A 27,887-nucleotide genomic window follows, 5' to 3' on the forward strand; every position below is an offset into this window, starting at 1 on the left:
TGTCCTCCTCCAAAAAGGGAAGGGGAACTCCAGACCAGCACATTGCTACAGGTGCCACCGCCCTCTTCCCTGCAAACAAACCCCATCCTGGTCGGGCGTATTCAGGCTTTGCTGGCCGACCTGGAAATGGACCCCAGTGAGGCCCCAGTGGCAGAGGGGCCATCCCCACCATCTCAGGACAGCACTGCCACAATCCCGGCTGAAATTAAGCAGAGCAAGACTTTGCTGCTGGTGTGCATTGACCACCTCGCTGAGGAGTGTAATTTCATACGGAACGACCTGGACAAGATAAGGGGGAGAATGTCCGAAACTGAATCCAGAGTATCGGCCACTGAAGACCTTACGGCTACTCATGCCACCTCCATTGCTGAGCTACAACACACAGTTCGATCCCTTGTCGCAAAGTCGGATGACGCAGAAAACAGGCTGCGGCGCAACAATGTCAGAGTCCTTGTTCTGCCAGAGGGAGAGGAGGGGGATCACCCTGCTGTATTCGCGGAGGAGTTCTTCAAAAATCTCCTGAGCTTTGCGGATGTTCCTGCTACATATGTGGTCAAGAGGGCCCACAAACATTCCACACTCAAGTATGGCAACACCGCCGTTTTTCCTTGACTTTTCAGCAGAGTTGCAGAGGAAGAGAAAGACCTTCACTGATGTCCGCAGACGACTCAGGGATAAGGACATTAAATACAGCATGCTTTACCCCAGCCACTTGCGAGTCCAACATGGCAGAGCGGTCTGCTTTTTTGACAACCCAGCAGATGCTGCTGAATGGCTGACCACCTTGCAATGAAAGATTCTTCTCACTAATCCACCTGATCCACGGTTCTTTCACATCCTGGTCTGCTCTATCCTACTTTGATCCCTATAAATACCGAGGTTACCCCAGACGTACCTCTACACATGACCCACACTTCACCCCCCCAATTTGTTTTGTTGTTCTCTAAGAGTGGAGGACCCGGTGATCTATCGCTACCTAGAGCAATCCCGCGACCTGGAGGGGCTATACAACTGCTCCCAATTGCCCGGTCCTCATCACTGTGATGGGATGCGGATTCCCTCACGCTTGACTACTGTTATAGGTTGAACTCATGCTGGGGTTATCCCAGGAACTTTGAGCTTCCAGTAGGCGACATCTGTTATCAAGTTTAGGGTAAAAACTGCCTTGGCGACAGTTGGGGTTATGCCAGGCAGTAGGGCGTTACATGTACATTTGGTTAGTTATCACACCTGCTCAGGTTTCACACCATTTCCTTTATGGAAATATGTGGTCTTCATCTTGTTTATTCCTCCTGTTCACCTCTTGTGTCTCCGGAATCCCTGGACTGCTGCATTGACTGGACTGCCTCCGCAATGGGGCTATGGTCAAGACATTAATGGAAATAGGTCTGTGGTGCTCCTACTGTCATTGTGCTTCTCTATTATAAATGGGTGTAGATTTAAGGTTGATATTTTGAAATATTAGAGGACTGAATGACAGGGTGAAAAGATCATTATTGTTTAAATGTTTGCAGTCTCATAAACCTCACATTTTGTTTCTCCAAGAAACTCACCTGACGGGCAGTAAAATCCTAGCACTCAAGCTGCATGGGTTAAGCAAGGGTTTCATGCCACTTATTCCTCCTACGCGAGGGGTGTGACTATTCTGCTGAACAAGTCGTTTCCTTGCTCGGTAGAACAAGTCTTCATTGATCCAGGGGAGAGGTACCTCATCCTAATTCTTGAAATGTATGCGCAACACTGGGTAATAGTCAATGTGTATATCCCTCCTCCGTTTGACCTGTACACCATCCTCACGAAAATAGCCCACCTCCAGGTCCAAAATATTATAGTTGGAGGGGACTTTACGCCATCCTAGATCATAGCAAGGACACTACTAATCCCCTTAGACCTGCCCCCCCCTGATTTGGACCTCTGGGCGGACACTTTTGGTCTCCAGGAGATCTGGCGGTGGAAGCATCCGGAGGATAGGACGTACTCGTATATCTCAGCATCGCATAGGTCTGGGTCTCGCATAGACTTAATATTCGGGTTGTCCTCTGCTCTGTCTCATGTCGGGGCAGTCTCTGATCTCCCGGCCGTTCTCTCAGACCACTCACCACTGGTACTTGGCTTGACTCTGGGTACCTCCCGCGACCCGGGATGCTGGAGGCTGGCATCCCATTGGAAAGAAAATCCTCAAATTCAAGAGTTGGTGGGGCCCAAACTCACAGAATACTGGAGGATAAATGAGGGGTCTTCTTCCCTTGATGTGGTCTGGGAGGCGAATATGTCTCCTCTATCAAAGCATTGAGAACCGGCTTTGCGTCACAGACCGCTCAATTGGAACAGAGGGAAGGAGAGGCACTGGAACATTTTACGGGTCATCCAACACCTGAGAATTATACTACCCTAGCCCAAGCAGGAAGAGATTTGAAGCTCCATTACACTTCACTGGTGCACTCTGATGCACGGAAGTTTGTTGCCAAGCTTTTCGAATCAGGGGACAAAAATGGCAAACTGCTGGCCAACATGGTGGCAGAACCCACGCTTCAAACAGTAATCCCTAGAATTCAGACTTCCACTGGTTGCCAGGTTACAGACCCCGAAGGTATACTGAGTGAATTTCATCTCTTTTATGGCAACCTGTACGATGACCCCTTTTCAGGCTCAGCTGATGCCAGGTTGGAGGAACTAGGGGGAATTACTTTGCCTCTCCTTTATGAGGAGGACAGGGTCGCACTAGATAAACCCTTATTACGTCAGGAAACAGAAGATGAAATTTACTCCTTGCCCAACAATAAATCCCAGGGCCCTGATGGTCTACCTGGGGAATGGTACAAAACACATGCTACTTTACTGGTCCCCAAACTAACTCAGTTATTCGCAGATTGCCTGGAATCCGATAGGTTGCCTGATAGCATGTATCTGGCACATATAGTACTGCTGCCTAAACCAGGGAAGGACCCCAATAGCTGCTCATCCTATAGACCCATTTTGTTGCTGAATTACGATCTTAAGATACTTACTAAAGTATTGGCCAACAGAATCATGAAGGTTTTACCATCTCTTGTCAATATAGATCAGACCGGCTTCATGCCCGGCAAATCCACAGACATAAACATTAGACGGGTCTTTACCCATCTCCAGCTCCCACCTGAGGAGACTGCTTCCCTGGTCTTGGTGTTCCTTGATATCGAAAAGGCTTTCGGTACAGTTAGATGGTCCTATATGATGCAGGTTCTGGAGGGCTTTGGCCCCACCTTCCGGAATTGGATCAGCTTATTATATAGGGCCCCTACGGCCCGTATCAAGTTAAATGGCAGGCTTTCACCCCCCTTTCCGCACTGTTTGCTCTGGTGATAGAGCCCCTAGCTGAGGCCTTGCGGAGGTCGGGGGAGGTGTCTGGGATACGGGTAGGCTCGGTGTTCAAGAAACTGGCATTGTATGCGGATGATTTAATCCTCTTCCTCAGGGACCCTGGTCCCTCGCTCACCGAGGCGCTTCGGCTTCTGGGCCCTTTTGCGACTCTCTCTGGCCTCCGAACCAACTGGAGCAAATCACTCATTTTACCCATAGATCCTGGGGCAAAAAGGCTGAGGGATCCTGCTTCATCTCTGCAATGGGCCAACACAATTAGATACCTAGGGATCAATATCTCTTCCAATACCCAGGATTTTTTCAAACTTAACTTATCCCCGGTGCTGCAGTGGTGTAAATCAAAATTGAAGGCCGAATCGAATCTCCCATTGTCTCTTATAGGGAGAATTAATTTAATAAAAATGAAACTACTCCCGGTCCTGTTGTATATCTTCCGACACTCCCCGGTCTTGATTCCCAAGTCTCTTTTCCAGCAGCTAGACTCCTCAGTGGCTTCCTTCGTGTGGCAATCACGCCCAGCTAGATTCAGTAAAAAGATCTTGCGTAGGCTATGGACACGGGGGACTTGCCTGCCCAGACTTTCACACCTACTGTAGATGACCGCGATATTGTGTTAATCTCACTCCCTTTCTCGGCGAGATTGACCACCTACTAGCCCCATCGCGGGAGCCAGTGCCGAGCTGGCTCGCCACGATGGGAACAAGCCGTCATAGAAGCGACGGGGATCTGACTTGGATTCCCACCAATTCTAGCCGCGGCGTTTGATATGAATCATAAGGGGGAACTCCACGCCAAATTTTAAATAAAAAAACAGCATGGGTTCCCCCCCAGGGGCATACCAGGCCCTTAGGTCTGGTATGGATTGTAAGGGGAACCCCCTATGCTGAAAAAACGGCGTGGGGGTCCCCCCACAATCCATACCAGACCCGTATCTAAGCACGCCGCCCGGCCGGTCAGAAAGGAGGGGGGACGAGCGAGCGCCCCCTTCCTGAACCGTACCAGGCCGCATGCCCTCAACATGGGGGGTTTGGGTGCTCTGGGGCAGGGGGGCGCCCTGCGGCCCCCCACCCCAAAGTACCCTGTCCCCATGTTGATAAGGACAGGGCCTCTTCCTGACAACCCTGGCCGTTGATTGTTGGGGTCTGCGGGCGGGGGGCTTATTGAAATTTGCAAGCCCCCTTTAATAAGGGGGCCCCAAGATACCAGCCCCCCTCGCTAGGTGAATGAATATGGGGTACATCGTACTCCTACCCTTTCACCTGGAGGAAAAGTGTAAAAGAAAATAAACACACATCACAGGGTTTTAAAATAATTTATTAGTCAGCTCTGGGGGGTCTTCTCCGCTCTCCGGGGGGTCTTCTCCACTCTCCGGGGGGTCTTCTTCCATCTTTTCCGCTCTTCGCTGTCATCTCGGCGCTCCCCGGTTCTTCTCCCACTCGCTCTCCGGTGCCTTCTTCGGGGGTGGCCGCCGATATCTTCTTTTAGCTCTATTACTAGCAGCGGCGCAGCCCGCTCTTCTTTGCCGTCTTCTGCCTTCTTTTCTTCCGATGTTGACGCAGCACTTCTTCCCGCTGTAATGCCGCATGCGCGGCTCGCACTGATTTATATAGGCCTCTTATGGCGTCACAGTCCCATCATGCTCTGGGACCCACATTGCCGTCTTCTGCCTTCTTTTCTTCTGATGTTGACTCAACGCTTCTTCCCGCTGTAATGCCGAGTGCACGGCTCGCACTGATTTATATAGGCCTCTTATGGCGTCACAGTCCCATCATGCTCCGGGACCCACATTTCCGATATAAATTTGTTCTCTTTCTAAGTACGACGGAAAAAGTCCGATGGGCCATACACACGGTCGGAATATCCAATGAAAAAATTCCGTCTGACCTTTTTCATCGAAAATTCCGACCATGTGTATTGTTTAAATCAGGGATGATCATAAATAGAATGCCCAGGGGAGGGCTGGCAGGGGGGCAGGGTGGAAATCTCCCCCCGGGCTGGTGACACTATGCACAGCCACTGGCCGCCACTATCACATGCTGTTTTTACAGAGCAGGAAAATGCCTGCTGGAGCTCTGTTAACACAGGTCACAGCCGCTGCTCACCTCCCGCTGTGCAGCCGTGCCTGTGTCAGCTCCGAGGTAGATGGCTGCAGAGCTGAGCTATGTCTTGTCTCACACATAGCTCAGCCTCAGAGCATACCAGCGCTGACATCCCCTTCTCTCTCTGCACAGGAGAGATAGAGCTCATCTGCTCCTCCTCCTTCTGAGTCTGCCCTGCCCACACTCCCGGGCATGTGTGGGCACTGGACAGGAAGTTTGAACCCAAAAAAGCATCAGACAGCCTGCCTGCGCCTCAGCCTCCATCCTGGTAAGCTCACCCTCTCTAGTCTCTCCTGCCTTCCAGTGTATAAAAAGGGGTTCTCTGTGGACTTTGTTAAAGGAAAGGGGGGCAGGCTTTGGTGAGCATAGACCCTCTTTACACAATAGTCCACAGCATGCACCCTTAAATCAAGTTTCCCAGAACACCCCTTCATCGGATCTGATGTATATGGGGTCTGTGTGGACTCTGATGTATATGGGGTCTGTGCGGACTCTGATGTTTATGGGGTCTGTGCAGACTCTGATGTAAGGGGAGGCTCTGTGCGGACTCTGATGTAAGGGGAGGCTCTGTGCGGACTCTGATGTAAGGGGAGGCTCTGTGCAGACTCTGATGTAAGGGGGGCCTCTGTGTGGACTCTAATCTAAAGGGGGCCTCTGTGAGGACTCTGATGTAATGGGGGCCTCTGTGCAGACTCTGATGTAAGGGGGGCCTCTGTGCAGACTCTGATGTAAGGGGGGCCTCTGTGCGGACTGTGATGTAAGGGGGGCTCTGTGCGGACTCTGATGTAAGGGGTGCTCTGTGCGGACTCTGATGTAAGGGGAGGCTCTGTGCGGACTCTTGTGATCATGAAAAATCTTAATTTCCTCGATTCATCACTTTTCCACGCTCTATGGACCACTTGACTGGATTTGCCCCCCAGGCCTAAGGCTGCCAGCCTTCCCCTGAGCATGGCCACCTCAGCTTTAGCTCTGCAGCTTCCAGTGTCACCTCTCTGCCTTCAGGCAGCTCACTCGACAAGGAAACAGCACCATCACCTTGCAGAATCACAGTCAAGTAAAAAGTAAAAGAAACACTGGAAGCAGTATAGCAAGATTGTGTAAATCACAAGACTGACTAAACTTTCCTCAAATAGGTAAAAATCTCTTTCCACTATACAGTAAAACCTTGGTTTGAGAGTAACTTGATTTGATAGCGTTTTGCAAGACAAGCAACAATTTTTAATACATTTTGACTTGATATACAAGATATACAAGATGATATACAAGTAGCGCCATGTCAAAACTGAGTAGTAGCCCTGGTTCACATTGATGCTACTTTGAAATCGCACTACAGTACTTCAGCGTAATTTCAAAGTAGAAAGGTCAGCGTGATTTCAGGTGCTACTTGATAGACATCTGTGTGTCTTCATGCACAGATGTCTATTGAAGTCGCACCTGAAATCATAAAAAGTAGTGCAGGAACTACTTTTGCAAATCGGTGCAGCGCTGCAAAATCGGTCTCACATCAATTAGAACAATGTCATTGCCTCCAATAGGCTGCAACTTTTGATGCAATTTGATCTTTCAAATCGCATGATAAATCACTCCAATGTGAACCTAGGCTAAAAGAGAAGAGAGGCGCCTTTAAGTGTTGCAATATGGTTACATTTAATAAAGGTACAACATTTAGCGCCTCTCTTCTCTTTTATGATCTGGAGCTCTTGCTGGATTTTTCTCCTAATCCCCTTGTGGATGGACATTTTATGGTTACGTAACCTGGTCATATTGCTATAATCTTATTATATGGACTATAAACTCAAGGACCTATGAATAAATGGTTGGGGAACGAATCAATTGAGTTTTCATTATTTCTTATGGGGAAATTTGCTTTGATATATAAGTGCTTTGGATTACAAGCATGTTTCTGGAGCGAATTATGTTCTCAATCCAAGGTTTTACTGTATGTATTTAGTTGTTGCTGTTTAGGAATATGGTTACGATCTGTTGCTACTATGGGTTCGAGGGGAACCCTGCATGCTCAAAGTGCATGTAGGCAGATAGAGATAACGCTGCTGAGGTTGGGAATGTCAGAGCTTAATGTGTTTCCTGATTATTTTCATGGCAGGCTTTACTGGGTCCCACCCACTGGTTCTGTGTATTATAAAGGGACAGTGGTCTGTCCGTACCCAGAAGGTCGGGTTGGGTCAAGTCGAGACAGGTTAGGCTCCCGGACTCACTCGCACACGAGAAGCTGTTGATACCGCTGCTAGACTCCATCCTGTTGGCCTGCTGAATATGCAGAGTCTGGGATGACAAGTATCCACATCTGCCCTCAGGACCCTGCTACAGTCTATATGAGCTGCTAGAGCTTGCAGTCTGTCCTGAAGACGCCAATCCTTGATACTACCATTATGGAGTCTTTCCTTTGCAGGTGCGCTGGGGAAGCCACAATCTTCAGTTAGGGATTAGGGATGTTAAGAAAAGACTGCACTTTATGTTGAACTGTCGTGTTAACATATTCTTCAGTAAAGCTTTCAAAATGTTGCTTCTGTCTGGCCAAAAGTTATTTAAGGGGTGTAATGTAAATTACCAGCAAATATAGTCTACAGCTCGGGTAACAAAGCACATTAGGGCATGAAGATGATGGATGGTACAAGAATAAATACAGTGCAAAGTAGTGGTTCCCAGGGGTAACAGGTTTTTCTAGCAGCGTGTACATGTGTCAGGTGGCATAGCTTCTAGTAGGAGGAGTTGTTGTCAGCAGTCTCTCCATAAGAAAGTCCATCTCCTTTAGCAACAGGAGCAAATCAGCACTGCATGAGGTCCCCAACATGTAGACAGGTATAGAAGAGTTGAGTGAAGTTCACACATGGAGTCAGCACTAGATGCACAGAGGGGTTCCATACCATTACTATGAGTGAGGTAGCAGTGATACACTGGACAGGTGTAGAGGGCATTGGCTCTGCGCATCCCTCCTAATTGCACAAGTGACCATGGTGGTGTATGAGTACATCGAGAGAAAGTTTACTAGGCATGAGTCGACTGTTCAAGTAAAGTACCCCAAGTACCCCATGTGTAAGGTAGTGACCCTAACCAAAGTACCCAGTGTAACCCAAAACAACCCACCCCGGCATAGGCCTCTCATGTGACCCTTGTTGGGCACCCGACATGAAGGGAAACATGGAGGATGACGACCACCACATCGCCCTACTTCTGCAAACATGCAGTCCTGGAAAATGAAAGTGGATGTAAACCCTCTCCTATACCCAGTGAAGTGAACATCTTCAGATGATACACAGGGATGAAACAAATCCCCCTACAAGTATGCATGTATATCTGTTGTGTTTTCATGTATATCTGCTTGCTATATTCTTTGGAATTCTAACATTGTGTTAGAATTTTTACTTCTTCATTCAGCAGTAGGAGTGGATTTGTGGCATACACTGTGTGACAGCTGATTGGAGGAAAGGCACTCACCCCCCACTCCACATAGGCAGAGGAAGGAATGAATGTGCAGAGCTGTGCTGTAACAGGAAAAGCTTTCTGCTAATCTATTTATAGCACCAATCCCAACACAAATTTCAGACTGGTTTTATCTCGGTTGTCGGAAGTTATCATGCTGATAACAGAGGAATGAAACCACAGAAAGACACAGGACTTATGCCCTGTACACACGATCGGTTCGTCTGATGAAAACGGTCCCCATCGGTGAAAAAAAAATAGAACCTGTTTTAAAATTTTCTGATGGTTAAAAAAACGATAGAAAAAAAAATGATCGTCTGTGGGGAAATCCATCGGTCAAAAATCCATGCATGCTCAGAATCAAGTCAACTTTATTTTTCTCTGCACGTTGTTGTGTTTTACATCACCGCGTTGGACACGATCGAATTTTTAACTTATGGTGTGTAGGCAAGACTGATGAAAGTCAGCTTTATCCGATATCTGATGAAAAAATCCATCGGCCCGTTTTCATTGGATGAACCGATCGTGTGTACGTGGCATTAGAGATTTGGAGAGAGTTTAGTGACCCAACAGTTCTTTTTCTGACCTTTAATATTTTTGAATGTGTCAGCAACTATAATTACAGTTTAGATGTTGCCAACCCCAGCTTATTTTGCAGTCTTTTTTTTTTGTTTTATTTTTTTGTTTTAATTTTCTTTTATTTCATGTTTATCCATATTTTTTTATCTATTTTCTTCTAGGTAAAAAAAAATTGAGTTGCAAACTGTTTGTTTTAAAGTTAATTGAATTATTTATTTTTGGTGTGGGGGGGGGGGTTATTTTTCAAAGCACTCTTTTTAGGGTGTGTAGCAATCTCTTATTGCTGGCGAATCCAAAGCTGTCCTTTGTTTGCAACATGCCAATGCATACTTGTGTAGTAAAGTAGTATGTACCAAAGCACCGTATATTTATTCAGCCTATTGCCATAGCTGCCATTTAAGGATTATTTCACCTCTTCAAAAAAATTTAAGATGAGCTAACTCACAACAACAACTGCTCCTCTGGTCCCTGGTGCTTGTACCTTATATAAACCCATCTTCCAAAAACCTTTCCAGCTGGCACAATGGTCTGGCACGTCACAGTGCTGGAGGCTGTAAAGCTGCACATTACTCACAATGGCAAGTGCTCATTGATGAACATTGGCCATCTGGCCATGCTGATCAATGGGAATTTCTGCTTTTTTTCTGGGAAACCACCTTAGAAGAAAGGAGCCCTTAAAAGGATTCACACTGGTCAGTGCATCAGATGGCCATCGCTGACCAATGAGAGGGCAACATCTGCCTTTTCTATCTTAGAGTGGCTATGCAGCCACAACACAGGCAAGAAGTACTTTAGGGACTGACAACGTTTTCCTCTTCTTCTTCATCCCAGGCATAAGGCAGCCAGTTGTCTGAAACTCCTATTAATACTTCCTCCTCTTCCTTCTCCTGTGCTAATCCTGCCATAGTTTCACAAACTGGTGATGAGGAGTCGCCGGAATTATTTGATTACGCAATCACTGACTTGTTGGAGGAGGATGATCTCAGTGATGCGCAAGGATTCCTGGTTTCAAATTTTGAGTATGAGGAAGATAGCCTAGGGAGGGGGCATCTGGACTCCCAGCAACGAGGAAGGGGCGAATGATGAATTGCTATTTGTAAAGGAATAAAAAAAAAGAACAATAAACTTCTACAGAGGGACGCCCTCTGTAGAAGTTGATTGGACAACGAAACCGGTCAGGGCGGGACTACAGCGGCGACCCGGAAGTGACGTGTGCGCTCCATCTGTGTGCTCCACTGGCGTCTCATCCAGGAAGGTACTCGGCGTTTGAGCTGAGAGCGAATCTCTGGGGATATGGACACCAGTCGGAAAACCACTGCCACTTGTTTATTATGTGTATTGCCATCTACTAATGGTACGTGCATTCTGAGCGGGGATTTGTTACTGTGAGGGGATTGTTTGCTTTTAGAAATTAAACGGGATTACACTATGTTTGCTACACTTTTGTATTTTTATATGGAGCTCTGCCCTCACTGACCCCATCTTGAGAACGGATGATCCAGTGTAAAGATACCTTTTATTGCCCATACTATCTGACCTTCTGGTGAGTGAGTACCCCAAAGGGGAGTGTGCCCCACGCGTGGTGTCTTTTCCTGGGAAAAGGTGTAGGATATACTATAGACTATCTTCACATCTATGATCTTTAAAACCGGCACCTAATGAATGCAACATATGAAATTGGACATTACTAACCAATAATCGAGCGCTGTTTATCATTTTGGACTTTATTGTTCTTTTTTTTTATTCCTTTACAAGTTTTGCTGCATGTGTCTATCGACAATGTATTTTAAATAGCTGCTTTTCACACAGTTATCTGTTTTGTTCTGTCATCTGAACACGATAACATATCTATGGTTCTAATTGTGTAATATTGACATACTGAGATATATTTTTGTTGTCCCATATGATCAATGTCACTGATTGGTTGATTAACTAATCATTTATCAGAAATGATCACGCACTAAGGCGCTAAGTTGTGCCACTAGGCCCTGTGTTGCACTCTATTCTTGATGAATTGCTATTGCCTGGAGAGGAGAAAAGGTTGCAGCCAGCCTAATCTATCTCATGGGACTGGTTCACAGAACTCAATGTATTTTCTGCTAAAAGCACCATTGTGGTCAGGTTTGGGTTCCACAAGCATCGAGAAACACAAGACTCTGCACCACTGAAACTGGTGGGAGCTGCACATTCATAAGGCAAATAAACAGCAAAAGGCTCTCACTCTTTCTCCTCATTCCTCACTTTGCACATCTCTCCACCCTTCATAAGATTTTGCTACTTCCATTGGTCAGTTCAGGCCTTTTACCTCTGGATAAAAAAGGTGTCACAGCAAATTACGTATTATATTGAAATTAATCCGATTGCTGCTGCTCTATTCATGCCAAATGAAATGTAAAAAAATCAACCACAGTTGGTAACATCTAAAAGCACAACCCCTATTTGAATAAGGTGCAAAAGAGATTGTGATTTGCATTTTATTCATGGCCTGGACCTTACACTTGGATGACTTGCAAGTTGCAGCATAGTCCCCAACCAACACCAGCTCCATTTCTGTAAAGGACAGACAATCTGGGGCAATGGAAAGTGCCACATTATGATTATAGAAATGCAAATTACATTTTTTATTACATAGGCAATTCTGTAAGGCTTTTAACTTTCCTTTGGCAGTGTAAATGGCTGCTGTTATAATATGCCTACAGTTGTGCTTTAATTCTACATAAGTATGGCTTATGTAAAAGACAGTTGGGTGGACACAGGGAAATGCATATAAACTAATTAGAAATTTACTTTTATTATCTTTACTTAGTTCCAATGAAAATAATTGCTCTTGGATATTAAATATAAACCAGTACTGCATCTCACAAAATAATTGAGAAATTCTGTTTCCAGAGAAACTAAAACGAACATATATATATGCTTTAGTGTTATGTACACGCATACAGTACTATGCATGTGTGATTGTACTTATTATTTTTTTAGCTCTTACAGTGAATACATTATTCCCCAGCAATGGGGTTGATTTACTAAAAGTGGAGAGTGCAATATGTGGTGCAGCTCTGCATAGAAACATATTAACGTCCAGGTTTTATTGTTAACACTTAATTTTTTGTCAAAGCAGAAGCTGATTGGCTACCATGCACATCTGCAGCAGATTTAGCGCTCTCAATGTTTAGTAAATCAACCTCAATGTCTTCATCTGCTTTTCTTTCCTGTACAGTATCTCCTTCCTGAACTGAGATACTAATTCAGAGATAACACAGCTCTGTAAATCTTGCTGGCTATGTAGTTCTTGGCATTGATACAAGTGTCTGACTTATGTCAGCCCCCTGCGTAGCCTGTTACCTGGTGACTAGCTACAAAGTTACACTGTTGTAGTCTGATCCTTGGGGAGAAAATGCTTCCTCCAGCAGACTGATATCATCATTCACCTAGGCAAAGTCACCTACCTGGAGCTCAAGGACTGCTCAAGGACTCAATGACTGCGTTTTAATGATAAAAGGACTAACATGTTAAAATGATACTGTTGCTGTATATCGTGACATGTCAGGAATGTGTACATGCAGATTTGTTATGTTACTGACAGGTTCATTTTAAGGGCCCATTCACACCATATGCTGTTGGATGCATTTTTGATTGCATTCCAACTACACAGATAGTCCAAAATCCAATGGGCATAGTTCACAACATTACAGTGCAGTGGAAAAAGTACAACATGCTGCATATACAGTGCCTTGAAAAAGTTTGCATACCATTTTCCTTATTTTGTCATGTTAAAACCAAAAATGTAAATGTATTTATTGGGATTTTATGTGATAGACCAACACAAAGTGGCATATAATTGTGAAGTGGAAGGGGAAATAAATATTTAAAAAGTGTGGGGTGCATTTGTATTCATTTGCACAGTATTGCACAACTGCAAACCTTCCAAGACATGGCCATCCGCCTAAACTGACAGGCCGGGCAAGGAGAGCATTAATCAGAAAAGCAGCCAAGAGGCCCATGGTAACTCTGCAGAGATCAACAGCTCAGGTAGGAGAATCTTTCCACAGGACAACTATTAGTCGTGGACTCCACAAATGTGGCCTTTATGGAAGAGTGGCAAAAAAGCCATAAGAAGTCCCATTTGCAGTTTGCAGGGAGCCATGTGGGGGACACAGCAAACATGTGTAAAAAGCTGCTTTGGTCAGATGAGACCAGAATTTTACTTTTTGGCCTTAAAGCAAAATGCTATGTGTGATGGAAAACTAACACGGCACATCACCCTGAACACACCATCATGGCAGCATCATGTTGTGGGGATGCTTTTCTTCAGCGGAAACAGGGAAGCTGGTCAGAGTTGATGGGAAGATGGATGGAGCCAAAAACAGGGCAATCTTTTTTTCCAGCGCTCTTTATTGTTAAACCAGCCATAGGTAGGGGCATGGTCAGGTAGCACACCAGCACCTCTGCTTCTATGCGCTGGGTGTTGGGTGTGCTCCTGCCCCTTTAAGGAAGACTGGATCACCCCCAGTTGCCTGCCCCTTATCTATTCATTAGCACACCTGTGCTCCCATTGAGGAGACTTTAAAATGTTATAGTTAGGACTGCAGTACACAGAGAGCCTTGACGGGGCCTGCAGCTTACACAGGTATTTGCAAATGCGGGGAACTAAACCTCTGTTTTTAATGCATATAGTTAGACAGGTTAATTTGGTTTGTTGCTTTTTTGGTTGGTAACTTTGAGCCTGGTTATTATGGAAACATTTTTTATATATATATTTAATTATTTTTGAACAATTGCATATTGCTAAAAACGTATCTCATTCAAAGTCCCAAAAACCTCCCCTTCCTCTATCCATTAATAGGGGTGGAGGCCTATGGTTGTTTTCATATGCCTCATGTAAAGTCCCAACCCTGCCTCTTTTTTTATCAAAACAGGGCAATCTTAGAAGAAAACCTGTTCGAGTCTGCAAAAGACTTGAGACTGGGGCGAAGGTTCACCTTCCAGCAGGACAATGACCCTAAAAATACAGCCAGATCTACAATGGAATGGTTTAGATCAAAGAATATTCATGTGTTAGAATGGCCCAGTCAAAGTGCAGACCTAAATCTAATTGAGAATATGTGGCAAGACTTGAAAATTGCCATTCACAGATGCTCTCTATCCAATCTGACAGAGCTTGAGCTATTTTGCAAACAAGAATGGGAAAAAATGTCACTTCCTAGATGTGCAAAGATGGCAGAGACATACCCAAAAGACTTGCAGCTGTAATTGCAGCAAAAGGTGATTGTACAAAGTATTGACTTCAGTGGCTGAATACAAATGTACGCCACGCTTTTCACATATTTATTTGCAAAAAAAAATGAAAATCATTTATCATTTTCCTTCCACTTCACAATTATTTGCCACTTTGTGTTGGTTTATCACATAAAATCCCAATAAAATATATTTACGTTTTTGGCTGTAACATGACAAAATGTGGAACATTTCTAGGGGTATGAATACTTTTTCAAGGCACTGTAAATGAGCACAAACATACAGTAAGTGCACATAAAAGTCAGAAGAACGAAAATGAAGTAAGTTGCATCAACTGTATCTAAATGTGCAACTGCATGTAAACGGGCATAAAAACGTACACCAGTGTGAATGCGTGCGCCCATAATCATAATTCATATAAATGCTGATTAAAGACAAAGACACAATCCACCAGGAACAGTTATCATATGAATGCTTTATTTCCAGTGTTTGTGGCCATATTAACAAACAAAATACAATGGAATGTTTCTGAACACAACTTGGCTTTAAGCCTTTTACAATGATATAAAATCAGCAATAAATGTCTCCACTGCTGTGGACAGGACACCCATTATCTAACAGTAGTGGCAACATTTGTTCATACCAGAGTTTTAAAAACAAAAAATTATGTAGCCTCAGATCATATGTGTTTATAAGTTGGAGCCATCTCTACTATTCTTCCACGTCCATCACATTTACCACAATGGACTTAAAGCCTGGTGCAAACCTGTAGGAACTCTGATCTTAAATTAACTGACTTTGGTCTACACACATTTTCTCTCAAAAGTACCTATAAAGCCTTGTAACACAGGTTGCCCTATTGTTCAGATGCTAATAAATCATCATTGCTTTGGTATAATTCTACCACACTTCACTATTGGCTGCTACGTGTGATGAGCAGTCTCGCTTACTAATAGCAAGCAATGTGAAGGTCAAAGCTTCTAGCTGAAGTCAATATTTATTTAATAAAGGAACCTGGTTTTCAAGTTTGTGACAGCCTGGAAAAATAACTGAAGATACCGGCCAAAAGGTCTGTTGTGTTTTAGGATTGAGTTTACTGCAGGTATGAATTAATCAGCACGTATTAACTAATTTAGCTATGGAATAATTACAGTTACTTTTCCATCAATCTGTGATTTCTGGTTCCTGGATTGCACACTAGTATAATAATAATCGCACAAGAGTTTTCTCTAGTTAATCAGATAATAAATATAAAAAGCTTTTAAGTATCAAATGCTAAAGAGTTTTTCATTTACCGCATTTGGGGCACTGACATGTCACTTGCACAATGTTCCTTCCTTGGTCAGCAAAAAAAGTAATCTATTATTTATGTTTTACTCTTTTTTCTTTTAAAGTATTTGTGTTTAACTGTCAACATTTAATGGTGTGAACTAATGGAATGACGTTCAATTGCTTTACTGGAACCTCAGGTAACTTAAATATGGCACTGTGAATTGAATATTGCTGGTTGGCAGGGTCCAACTTTGGCCATGCAGTACTAAATCATTGAAGATGCTGTGGCATATTTAAGCATCTGGCACTGCTGTTTTAAATCATCAGACATAGAACCAGAGGTTGTAAAAATTGTGATTTTTTTTCTATAACAGATGCTGGATCCTAGAAATCTTCCAGCTATCTTACAGAACTCACCAGCAGTTGTTGATACATATTATTAGTATGGACTATTGTTCATGATTTCATGATGACACAGACTTCAATACAGTTTAGGCCGGGTTCACACTGGTACGACAAATGCTCCGACATTGGGAGCTCATGTCGCATGACGTGTAAAAATCAACGTTTCCCTATGGGAGTCACCTTAACTGGTCAGACACAAGTCGGTCCGACTTTGAAAATGCTCCCTGCACTATTTTGGTCCAACTTTGATCCTACCTCAGCCCATTGAATATCACTGAAGTCGGATCGCCGTCTTGAATGATCGAACTTTGGTATGCAACTGTTTTTTTAAAAAGGCATGGGTTCCCCCTCCAAGAGCATACCAGGATTTTTGGTCTGGTATGGATTTCAATGGGAACCCCCACAGCAAAAAAAATGATGTGGGATCCCCCCCAAAATCCATACCAAACTTTTTTCTGAGCCCATAGCCCGGCCGGTCGGGAAAGGGGGTGGGGACAAGCCAGCACCCCACCCCCCCTCCTGAACCGTACCAGGCCACATGTTCTTAACATGGGAGGTGGGTGCTTTGGGGCAGGGGGCCCCAAAGCACCTTGTCCCCATGTTAATGAGGACAAGGGCCTCTTCTTGTCAACCCTGGCCATTTACACGTTTTGCCTTCTTTCTGCATTTACTTTATTTGCAACTCTGCAGTATACCATATAACATCTCAGAGCCGCTAATAAATGTGATGATGGAAGACTTCCCTGTGCCAGGTGCTGTGATTGCAGGTAGCAGATAACTGTATATTTTCCAGAGGTTAAGACTGTAGGTCCTGCACTGTTTAAGGTCTGAATGCCAATCTTAACCCAGGGCCACCATACACTAACATATTAATTTTACTGCTCCTCCCCCCCAGCAATTGAGTTGTGAAGTAGGGGTATCTCGTAGGGTCAACGAGTTTTATTGTTACTGGATTACATTCTGATTGGGATCTGAATCTGAATATAGAGTATCTCCACTCAGGGTCTTCAACCACAAACATATATTATTTTCACTTGGTCCATTTCTCAGGGGGGTCTGATAGGGGATATCTCCAGGCTATCAGCTACCAAAACATATTATTTGTACTGACTTCTGCTCTGACTGAGGCCTGATAAAGGTAAGGGTCAGTAACATATACTATTTGTACTAGGTTCCAGTCTGATTGAGGTCTGAATGTGGAGATTCTTAAGCCTCGTACACACGACCGAGAAACTCGACGGGCGAAACACATCGTTTTGCTCGTCGAGTTCCTTGTGAAGCCGTCGAAACTTGGCGAGCCAAATTTCTCCATTCCCGTCAAGGAAATAGAGAACTTGCTCTCTTTTTGGCTTGTTGAGTTTCTTGACAGTTTCCTCGATGAAAATGTACACACGACCGGTTTCCTCGTCAGAAAAATATCTCCCAGCAAGTTTTTTGCTGGTTTTTGCCGAGAAACTCGGTTGTGTGTACGAGGCCTTACTCTGGGCCACCAACATGTATTCTTTGCAATGGCTTGTGGGGAAAATACCCCCTGTCCTCCAGTCCAGTCTTTCCCTTCATAACACAGTGAATTCATCTTTTACTTAGTAAATAAATAGTTCAATGTACCCCAGAACCAATGCATCCCTGCCATACAGGTTCCTTGTATATACGGTCTTCTGTTAAAATGATTACAAAGCAATATTTTTTTTTAACTAACACAACCTGTTTCTCTCTTCAGGTATCTATTAAACACTACTTTAAACTATTGTCTACATGAATTGAACTAGGATGTAGTGAGTCTGCTTGATTTACCAGGTGTGCCTAATATGAACAAAGTCTAGCACACACTCATGTCAACACCATCCCATCAATACATTAAATAGATATTAAATACACTCATGTTACATCCTCACTTATTTACAATGCATAGCAACATTATATTGGTCCAGAAATTCAACACGCATAGACATGAACATTTGAAATAAAGGGAAACAATCCCAAAACAGGAAGAAAATCAACATGACTTGTTTACAATATGTACTGTTTCTAGAGCTTTGTAAAGATATTGATGGTAGAGATTTTCTCTTCAAGCTTTGTCTCAACAGTGTGAGAAGATAGATGCACACGGGCCAGTTTGTCTTCATTGACAATTCTGCATACACATCTTGCTTGTAATTGCCTTTTTTGCAAAAATATTCCTTTTGTTCTGACGCTATGCATCATTAAAAGTAATTGTAACATTTTCTGATTGCTTATGCTGTTGGGCTAAGTGACCATGTATGACCGTGCATGCATGAAAATATCTTAGTTGCCTGCATGAAGAATATTTGTCATACAAGGTAGAAATTTGCTACAATAAAATACAATAAAACATTATTTCAGTTGTACATATATCCCTCCAATTGCATAATCTAAAAAATAATACCAGGATACATAAATAATAAAACATGCTGGCAAAGGGAATGTTACTTTTTTAGTAATATTCACAGGGACTATAATTTTGATAATATACCTTCCACCATTGCAGCAGCAATAAATAATCTAGAGATCTGGAAAATGAAAACTACATTATGGAATCAATGAATTCCACATAGTCTCTGTGTTTTGAAGAATCATGTCTGAAAGTAGCTGACATTTAAAAATGCCCCAATCCTCATTTTGCCTTAGGCATTATGCTTCGTTTGTATAAAAATATGGCCAGCAGAGATATAGACCACAGCAACCAATCTGATTTTAGCTGTTCTTTTTCCAGAGCAGGTTTAAAAATGTACAGCTAGCTTACACATGTTTTTTCAATAATGGAATGCATTCTACAGTGGCCATGTCAAGCCAGAATAATCTATCAGAATTAAAGTGACACTAAACTCACATTGTTTTACAGTATGTGCAACATGCCTAATATTGCAATATGCCGCCTTTGCTTCATCTCTCCAAATGCAAGCTTTTTTCCTGCTATTCCCAGACTTCCTGTTCTAGGGTTTGCTATGTTCGTTCTCCATGCTCCCCTTGTGTATGTAAATATAGCGACTCATTCCTAGTCGTACGTTAGAGGAAAAAAATGGGGTAGCCTGTTTTAAGACCCCCTTTTTCACATGGGATTATAGCAGTGGCAGTGAAAGTTTCTAGTTTTCCCTGGGTTGAGGTCTTCAGGGGAACCTGATAGGTCAGTGAGGTCAGGTGTTAGGAAACCTTCTGGAAGCTTTGGGGGGTTAGTTAGGATAGGTCAGCAGAGGTCAGCTGACCTTAAGAAACTTCCAGAACCCATGGAGACCCCTATACAAAAGGAGCTGCCAAAAGGGTTTTTGTCAGTCTCCAGAGGGATTTACCAGGAAAAGCTCCCCCTCTCCACATAATTGTGGCCAAAGTTTATGTGGTAGGGTTCCCTTTGTATGTTGCAAAAGGGGACATTTATCCTGTTAGTAATTATGGCTCAAGTATCGGTGGCTGAGCCAGGGTAATGTTTGAGATATTGCTGATTGGAATAATTTTATAAGTTTTTAAGATATATTTATTTGATTAAAACCAATAAACAGGGCTGTGGCCTATTTGTTATCCAAATAAATTGTGGTGGTGTCTTTTATTTTAACATGTTTACATGTTTTTATGTCTGCTGCCTATGAAATTATGAGATGGACTAGACATCTACATGCAGACACATTCAGCTCTACGGGAACTGTAGTATGCATAGAGAGGAGTATGTGACAAGATGAGTGACACTGCTCGCTCTACACAAGTAGCTGTGAGGTGCATCAGTGGAGAATGGGAGTTTGCACAGGACAAAAAAACAACAGTAAGAGACTTAAAAAAAATCCACAATAGTCTTGCTATTTTAGAACAATTGATGTAAATTGTTCACTTTAATCTTTTTTTTAGAGCTAACTGCATTAAACTTAAATCTGATAGACTGCTATAAATTAACAACACACAGAACACAACATATTATCTTTACTCTTTAGTACCCATTTTTGGCCCAAAAGAGCAAAACCCTGTTTTCTTTAGTTTATTAAAAAAAAAAAAATAAGCAACATTGTATGTCACTGCTCCTAACAGTGACTTTGTCTCCAGCTGTTAGATGCAAGATTTGGTGAAATCAACATAAAGTTGTATGGAAACCTCAAAATAAGCATCCAAAATTGTTTAATCTTAAAGCGTATCTTCAGATATTATAGGCTCCTTGAGCTCTTGCCATACATGCCTATTATAGCATATGTAGCTCCCAGAGCAGTGATGGCGAACCTTGGCACCCCAGATGTTTTGGAACTGTGTTTACCATGATGGTCATGCACTCTGCAGTGTAGTGGAACATCATGGAAAATGTAGTTCTAAAACATTTGGAGTACCAAGGTTCGCCATCACTGTCCTAGAGTGTTCTCCTCCAAGTGATGTGACGTCCGCACATCCCCCCATTGCTTTCTTTCTACTGTTGTCATAATTTCCTAGTTTGGGTCTGGAGTCCTCCATATTTTTTACAGGTTGGTCACTAATGATGTAAATCCTGCACATACAGACAGGAGTTACTCCTTCCCTGTACCCAACTCAAATGTTTAGATTGTACACTGGGCTTTGTGTGTACTGTAGTCAGTGCATAATAGGAAAAACTGTTTGCAATCAAAAGATATTAAGATGTTTTATGACAGAATAGACACACAGGAGTTGATTTACTAAAACTTGACAGTGCAAAATCTGGTGGAGCTCTGCATAGAAATCAGCTTCCAGGTTTTTTTTTGTTTTGTTTTTTTGTCAAAGCAGCTGATTGGCTACCTTGCATAGCTGCACCAGACTTTGCACTTTCCTGTTTTAGTAAATCAACCCCAGAGTCTCTTCCACCCTATAACTGCTAGTAAAAATGTAGTATAATTTCACTTTAAATTTGCTCTTTGGATATCACAAACCATCAACAGTAAGAAAGAATATTAAGAAGGTATACAAAAGTAATATGTTAAAACAGTGACATAAACATAGTGATGATTCCAAATAAATAACAGGTTAAAAGAGGTAATGTTTTGTTGACTCTCCCCATTTTTAACTCATGGTTTTAATTGAATACTGAAATATAGTATTTTCCATTTACAATCAAAACTGAATAATAAAATAAATATATAAATAACCCCTTTTAATAAGACAAAAAAGTAAATAACAGTAAACAGCATTAAAAGCAGCCACAGAGTATCATCAGGATATGGGTACATAATACACTATGAACGAAGCATGTCCTATTGACAGTAGGAACATTAAACTGCTATTTGGTTGGTTGCTAAAGGCAACACCTAATAATTATTTTTTCCCATGGAAAGGATTGTATGCCTGTACAGTAAATTGGCTACTTAGTAGTGGCTACTTAGTTACTACAGGTAACCCAACTATTTTTCTCTTGTACTCTTGGATGGTTTATTTTTTTCATTATATATTTGCCATTTCTTGCCTTACCTGACCAGGTGCACAAAAATGCATTGCAGAAGGGGAGATAATTTTGCTATCAACTTGTGTGTAATGCTTTTTATTAGTATTTATATATTATTTTGCATTGAGGTGTCTTCCCTTACTGTCATGGTAGTTGTGACATCAGTATGCTATAGGCGAAAATTCCCTGATATTTCCCTTACAATAAATATAAAATAAATAAATGAACAAATAAATAATACATATCCTGAACTAGATAGAATATAAAAAAAATATTCTGCCCAGTGGTCATCATATATTATCCTTTCAGTGGTTCTTTCAGTGCCTTGTCCTCACAGCAGGAAATTCGGAAAAATCAACATTCATGGTTTTACTATCAACAGCCATAGTTTTACTAAGCTTACCAACACCAATGAAAGATCCGCTATTATTCTTTTTCTAGTCACTTCTGATGTTCTCTCAGTACAACTTGATGTAGGATGTGCTAGCTACAATATTTAATCACATTTTTGAAAGTGCGAAGGTATATCCTTATCTATGACTGTCCATGCTACTGATAAAACATAGGCAAAACAAAGACAACCATGCAGAGGTTTGCTTGGCACCTACCACCCATCTACTCTTACATAAATCCAGACATTGCTTTATCGTGAGCTTTGCTGACCATAGAAACACTCAGAGTGCTATTAAAGTCTCACTGAGCAGAGACTTGCATGCTACTTCAAGAGTATTTTCATTTCTTTTACAGACAAGATGAATTTGAGATGAAGCTTTAGTTTCTGGTAAGTATGAAAAGCAGAGACGGGGACGGGCCTTAAGACAAAATGGAAAAAAAACAGCACAATTCTCATATCCCTTTGGGTCTGCTCATAAATGCAACTACTGTTGCTATGCTACCAGGCGGAACAGTAAATTAAATGATGTCTGTACAATGGGTCAATGGTTTTCACTGAATGTCAACAAGGAAAAATTTCCAGGTAGTCATTTTAATTTGTAATTGTCTATATAGTTAAGCACCTGAGCCCAAGTGCTATTTAGACCAGTTAATAAGCTGCAGTGTTATGTATTGTTCTTCAGTGGGATAGATATTAATAAGAATGCTTTTCAAATGGCGCCTGGAAGACCAATGGTTCCCGTAATAATTATACCAGGGTTGATTTACTAAAGGCAAATCCACTTTGCACTACAAGTGCACGTGAAAGTGCAGTCGCTTTAGATCTGAGGGGGGATCTGAATGAGGGGAAGCTCTGCTGATTTTATCATCCAATCATGTGCACGCTAAAATGCTGTTTTTTTTTTCCTTGCATGTCCCCCTCAGATCTACAGCAACTTCACTTCCATGTGCCACTTTCAGTGCAAAGTGGATTTGCCTTTAGTAAATAAACCACACTGTGACCTCTGTGCATATATTTGTTGTATGGCCAATCTGTACAATTTCTGGGACAACATTATAAGGAAATATTTCATGTTTCTACCGTGATTGGACAGCAGAAGCTATATGCTATATTACAGTATAAGTATACAGTATATATAGCACACCATGTGTCAATAAACAGGTATATATGTAAACAGTGTAGTAATGCAGGAACAAACACTTACAACAATTTGCACATAACATCCAAGTATTTAGTGTCTATTTGTGCATTATTATTTGAACTGTATACCTTGATCATTAATATATTTCTGTAAAATGCCAGAAGACCAGTTGTATATGGCAGACTATCTGTATGCCATATAATGACCATAAAAAAAAACCAAAATAAAACAAAACAAAAAAACACACTCAAAAAAGACAGTATGCTTTCTAGGCATCCACTGGTTTTGGAAAAAATAAATAAATTATATATATATATATATATATATATATATATATATATATATATATATATATATATATATATATATATATAATATAATACATATATATATATATATATATATATATATATATATATATATATATATAATATAATACATATATATATATATATATATACAGAGCTTTTTTTCTCAGAAAATAGGTGCAGGAACTCAATCACGACCCCGTTCAGATTTCACAAACAGTAGAAGGGTCTTAAAAGGGGAATTAAATACCAGGATTGCATTACATACAGAGTGCAGAGTTCAGGGGGTTACACACACAGTGCAGAGCTGTCACTTGTAAACACAGAAACCAGACTTCTGTGTTTACAAGTGATTGTGGTGAGCAGGCACCAAAGGGTCTGAGCCAGAGGTGGTGGAACTGAGTTCCCCCAAGTTCCCCCTGAAAAAAAGCCCTGTATATATATATATATATATATATATATATATATATATATATATATATATATATATATATATATATATATATATATATATATATATATATATATATATATATATATATCACACATATTTGAATACCAGTACCAGTATAAATTATAATAAATAACAAAAATAAATACATAAATATATAGCAATACCCATTAAAGAAATATAAATTAGGAGTTTCAGCACTTGCTATCCAACCTCCGAATTATTGTATATCCATTATCTTCTTTTACAAGTATGAGAATGAGAGAATGGAATAAATCCGGTAAAATGTCCAAACATCTTCAAACTTTATCGTAAATCTGATGACAAAATCACAGGGCTTTGATGCTGCTTAGGTGGGTAGCAATCTCTATATCGTTGTATGAGAAAATTACAGCTTGGTTTAGATATTGCGCTAGCCTGCCTTTCAGTTATCCAAACAAGACATTTCTTATAAAGGTCAGAGGAACCAGGATGGATGGGAATATTTATTTTTCTAGCTGTGATTTCCATGCTTAACAGCTGCTGTATCTTCGGGGAGTAAACCATTCTTAACACTGCAATTGCTTTTGCTTAAACAATTCATCGGAGTAAACCTGGTTTGCATTGTCAGAGATGATTTGTAGTATATGGAGATAGTATTGGGTTTCAGAGGCTCTGATGGCACCCATGGCTAACTGGTGATTTGACATCTAGCATCTGAACAGTGACAAAGTCACATGCTTGCCATTCCACAGAGTGTCAGAAAGTCATGGGTCTTCAAGAGAGTAACAGGTGCTTTGAATTCCAGAGCTTGGATGCTTTAATTCTCAATTGTGTGGGATGACTTCAGTAACAATCAGTACAAAGGTACTAGGAATTTTTAACACCTCTTCTGCTTTCCCTAGTCAGCTCCTTAACTTATAGTAGAAAGTTATAGAGATGGAAACTGCCATTTATCTGATTATCAGAAGCTATTAAATACCAGTGGAAATGAATGTTTGAATATGCATTTGAACAGCCCTGCTACAGAGCTTCTTTAATATGATGAGAAAGCTCTTGCAGTCAGACATACGTCTCAGCGCCTTATGCTGTCACAAGAGTCAGAGCTCTGGCTCCAGCTTGAACTTCGGCTCCTACTTCTCTTCCATTCCCTGCTGCGGCTCCTCCTACTGCTATGGCTCCTGCTTCGACTGCTCCTGTTGCTAATGGAACTGCGGCTTCTGGACCTGCTTTGGGGACTGTACCAAGATGGAACGCTACTCGCGCTGCTTGAGGAAGATGGACTACGCCTGTAGTATGGGATGGGGCGTTTACGAGCACTGTGTGTACAAGAATGAAAGACATATTAGCATAGCTTGTTATGAATTCTAGGTGCTCAATCCCTAGATTATCTTAGGTCACAAGTGGCATGTAAGGACTCCTATTTTTACTTTAAACATTTTTACTTTACACATTACTGAATTTGAAGCTCAGAGATTCAGATAAAATATTGCTGACCTCAAAATGCTAAGAGGTGATTCATTATTTCAGATAAGGAGAATGCTAACCCTGGCAATAATTAATCACTTTTATTTATAGATTGCAAATAATGATTCAGGGCTTTCAACTATAAACAGAATGTGTATGCAGACATTAAAGAATATGTCAACCCCACATTTTTATATTCCCGATAAGTGCCTGCCTTACCATATACTTGTATGAAAAGTATCCTGTTCTGGTGTCCCTGTCAGGCCCCCTGCTTTCCTATTAAAAACTTCCCACCTACCACTATGCATTTCATTTAACGCTCAACTCTAGCCAAACATTTTCACTGTATTTTGTTTTTATACAGAGAATAGAAAGGTTAGAGTCTCTGTCTGTGTCTCTTTAGGGTAGATTTTCTCTCATGTTCTCATGGGACAGGGGTAGGAAATGTGTTAAATGAAGACAGAGATAAAAACACATCTTTGTGTAGTGGAAAATGTCTACTAGTGTTCTTATTGATTGCTGCACCTTCCTGTGCCAAAGACAATTGTTCCCACCATTTATTTTTCTGATGTTACAGGAACAGGGCAAGAGAAAAAACTTCCGCAGTAGGATCACAGACAGGAATTTAAAAAATAGATAGAATTTTTTAAATCCATAGACACACAAAGTGGCTTGGCCCCGTCCCCATCTCCCTCCTTCATTTGTAAATAAGTTTAAAACCTGGCTCTTTTTTGCAATGCTTATAAAAAGTTATCAAACTGATTTAAAGACACCCATGTGTCCATGCCCATTAACGGTAACACAGACACTATTTGGTTGTAAAGCAACATCTCACACACTCTTTCTGTTTCCATTGGACCAAATGGTCCTTGGAAAACTTTACCTCAAAACTAAGCTATTTTGAGGTATGTTTTACCGTCCTCTATAAAAATAGCTATTCATCTTTACAGCTTGTATAATTTTGTAATGCTTTATACCTTGTAATCCTTCTTGCCTCCAAATGGCTTGGGGAGTCTCTCCTGCGTTTTCTCATAGGGGAATATGAGCTTCGCCTCGTTCTGTGAGGTCCTTTGCGTGGCCCATTTTCTGTAGCATTGTACTTGCTGCTTCTGTCTCTGTAGGAGGAAAACAGAATATAATTCTGGTGTTCTTTATTGCAATACACAAATATTATCAAAGGGATTTAAGATATATAAAGGCTGATTTATACAAGAAAATGGACACTGTAGGGATTCCAGCTTTTACTGCCTTACATTCACAGGAACAATGGAAAGTAACTGATTGCTATAAAAAATCACATGTTTTTTTTTCTCTCCAGCCAATAGAAAACAGACCCAGTGAATCAGGTTTACTTCAGTAATGGTGCTACTTTACTTAATTATTTGCTTTGCTAATAGAAGAATATGAAGCTCTGACTTGATTTCACCTTTTACAATCTGGTCTCAAGAGACTAAACTGACAGCAGTAAATGTATTCTGATTACACTGAATGTCGGGAGTCCATTATTAGATGACACTTGTTTTTCTACAGAACTATGCTGTTAATTCAATAAACACATCAGCTGTTTGTATGTTACACTCTGACCTCTACTGAAAAGCTGAGATGGTGACTGATAGTGAAGAAAGTGTGAGTAGGGTGTTGGTGTGTCTATTTACACAAAGAATTTGATTACTAATAAAAATGTTGTCCAGAAATTATGTACAACGGCTGTACAATTAATATGTCGTTATCCTGAAAACCTAGAATGAGAAAAGCATTCATCAAAAAAGTTATTTAAAATTAACATAAACCAATACCTGCTAGGGCTGTAGCGAGAATAACTTGGACTCCGTCGGGAATGGGAGCTTCTGCTTCTATTACTTTTCTTGCCAGACTTGGAGGAATAGCTTGGAGATCTTGAGTATGACCTATAAATCAATAAGAGTTATTTCCATCACAGGAAGTTGACTTTTGATAAACAATAGACTAAATAGTAAATATAAAAGGCTTCCTCTAGTTAAAGCAAGTTGGTTTATTAGTTAGACCTACATCAATCTAAAAACACTGCATTCAAAAATACACACCTTATGAGAAAAATTTAAAAATATTTTTACTGGCTTCTACCAGACCCTAGGTGCGGGTTGCCTTTCAACCTTCAAGCAAGATCCTGGGAATGCTTAGAATTCCTAATCTGACAAGAAGACAATCTAGCACAGTCTTTTTTGTTGCTGTATTCATGGCCATAATATCCATTTCATGAAGAGCCTCATGTTAGGTAATATGGACCTGAACAACGATAAGGTTCTCCTCTACACTTTAGGTCATTTGCCTCCAAACACCACTTTGAATTGCATAAAAAGATGTAAGACAATTAAAATGGTAGCTGTTATTTTT

General features: G+C 41.4%; 1 protein-coding gene across 1 annotated transcript in view; it reads right to left on the reverse strand.

Annotated features, from left to right (window-relative positions):
* Positions 1-24,164: 24,164 nt before the first annotated feature.
* SRRM4 (serine/arginine repetitive matrix 4) overlaps positions 24,165-27,887 on the reverse strand; it is a 194,594-nt gene continuing 190,871 nt past the window's right edge. Inside the window, exons 11-13 of the mRNA XM_040345593.1 lie at positions 27,311-27,421; positions 26,492-26,629; positions 24,165-25,366 (exon numbers count right to left, since the gene is read on the reverse strand). Of these exons, the coding sequence (XP_040201527.1) occupies positions 25,123-25,366; positions 26,492-26,629; positions 27,311-27,421 (493 nt within the window). The 3' untranslated portion in view covers positions 24,165-25,122. The remainder of the gene's footprint in view (positions 25,367-26,491; positions 26,630-27,310; positions 27,422-27,887) is intronic.

Source organism: Rana temporaria, chromosome 1, assembly GCF_905171775.1.
Source record: "Rana temporaria chromosome 1, aRanTem1.1, whole genome shotgun sequence".
Lineage (NCBI taxonomy): Eukaryota > Metazoa > Chordata > Amphibia > Anura > Ranidae > Rana > Rana temporaria.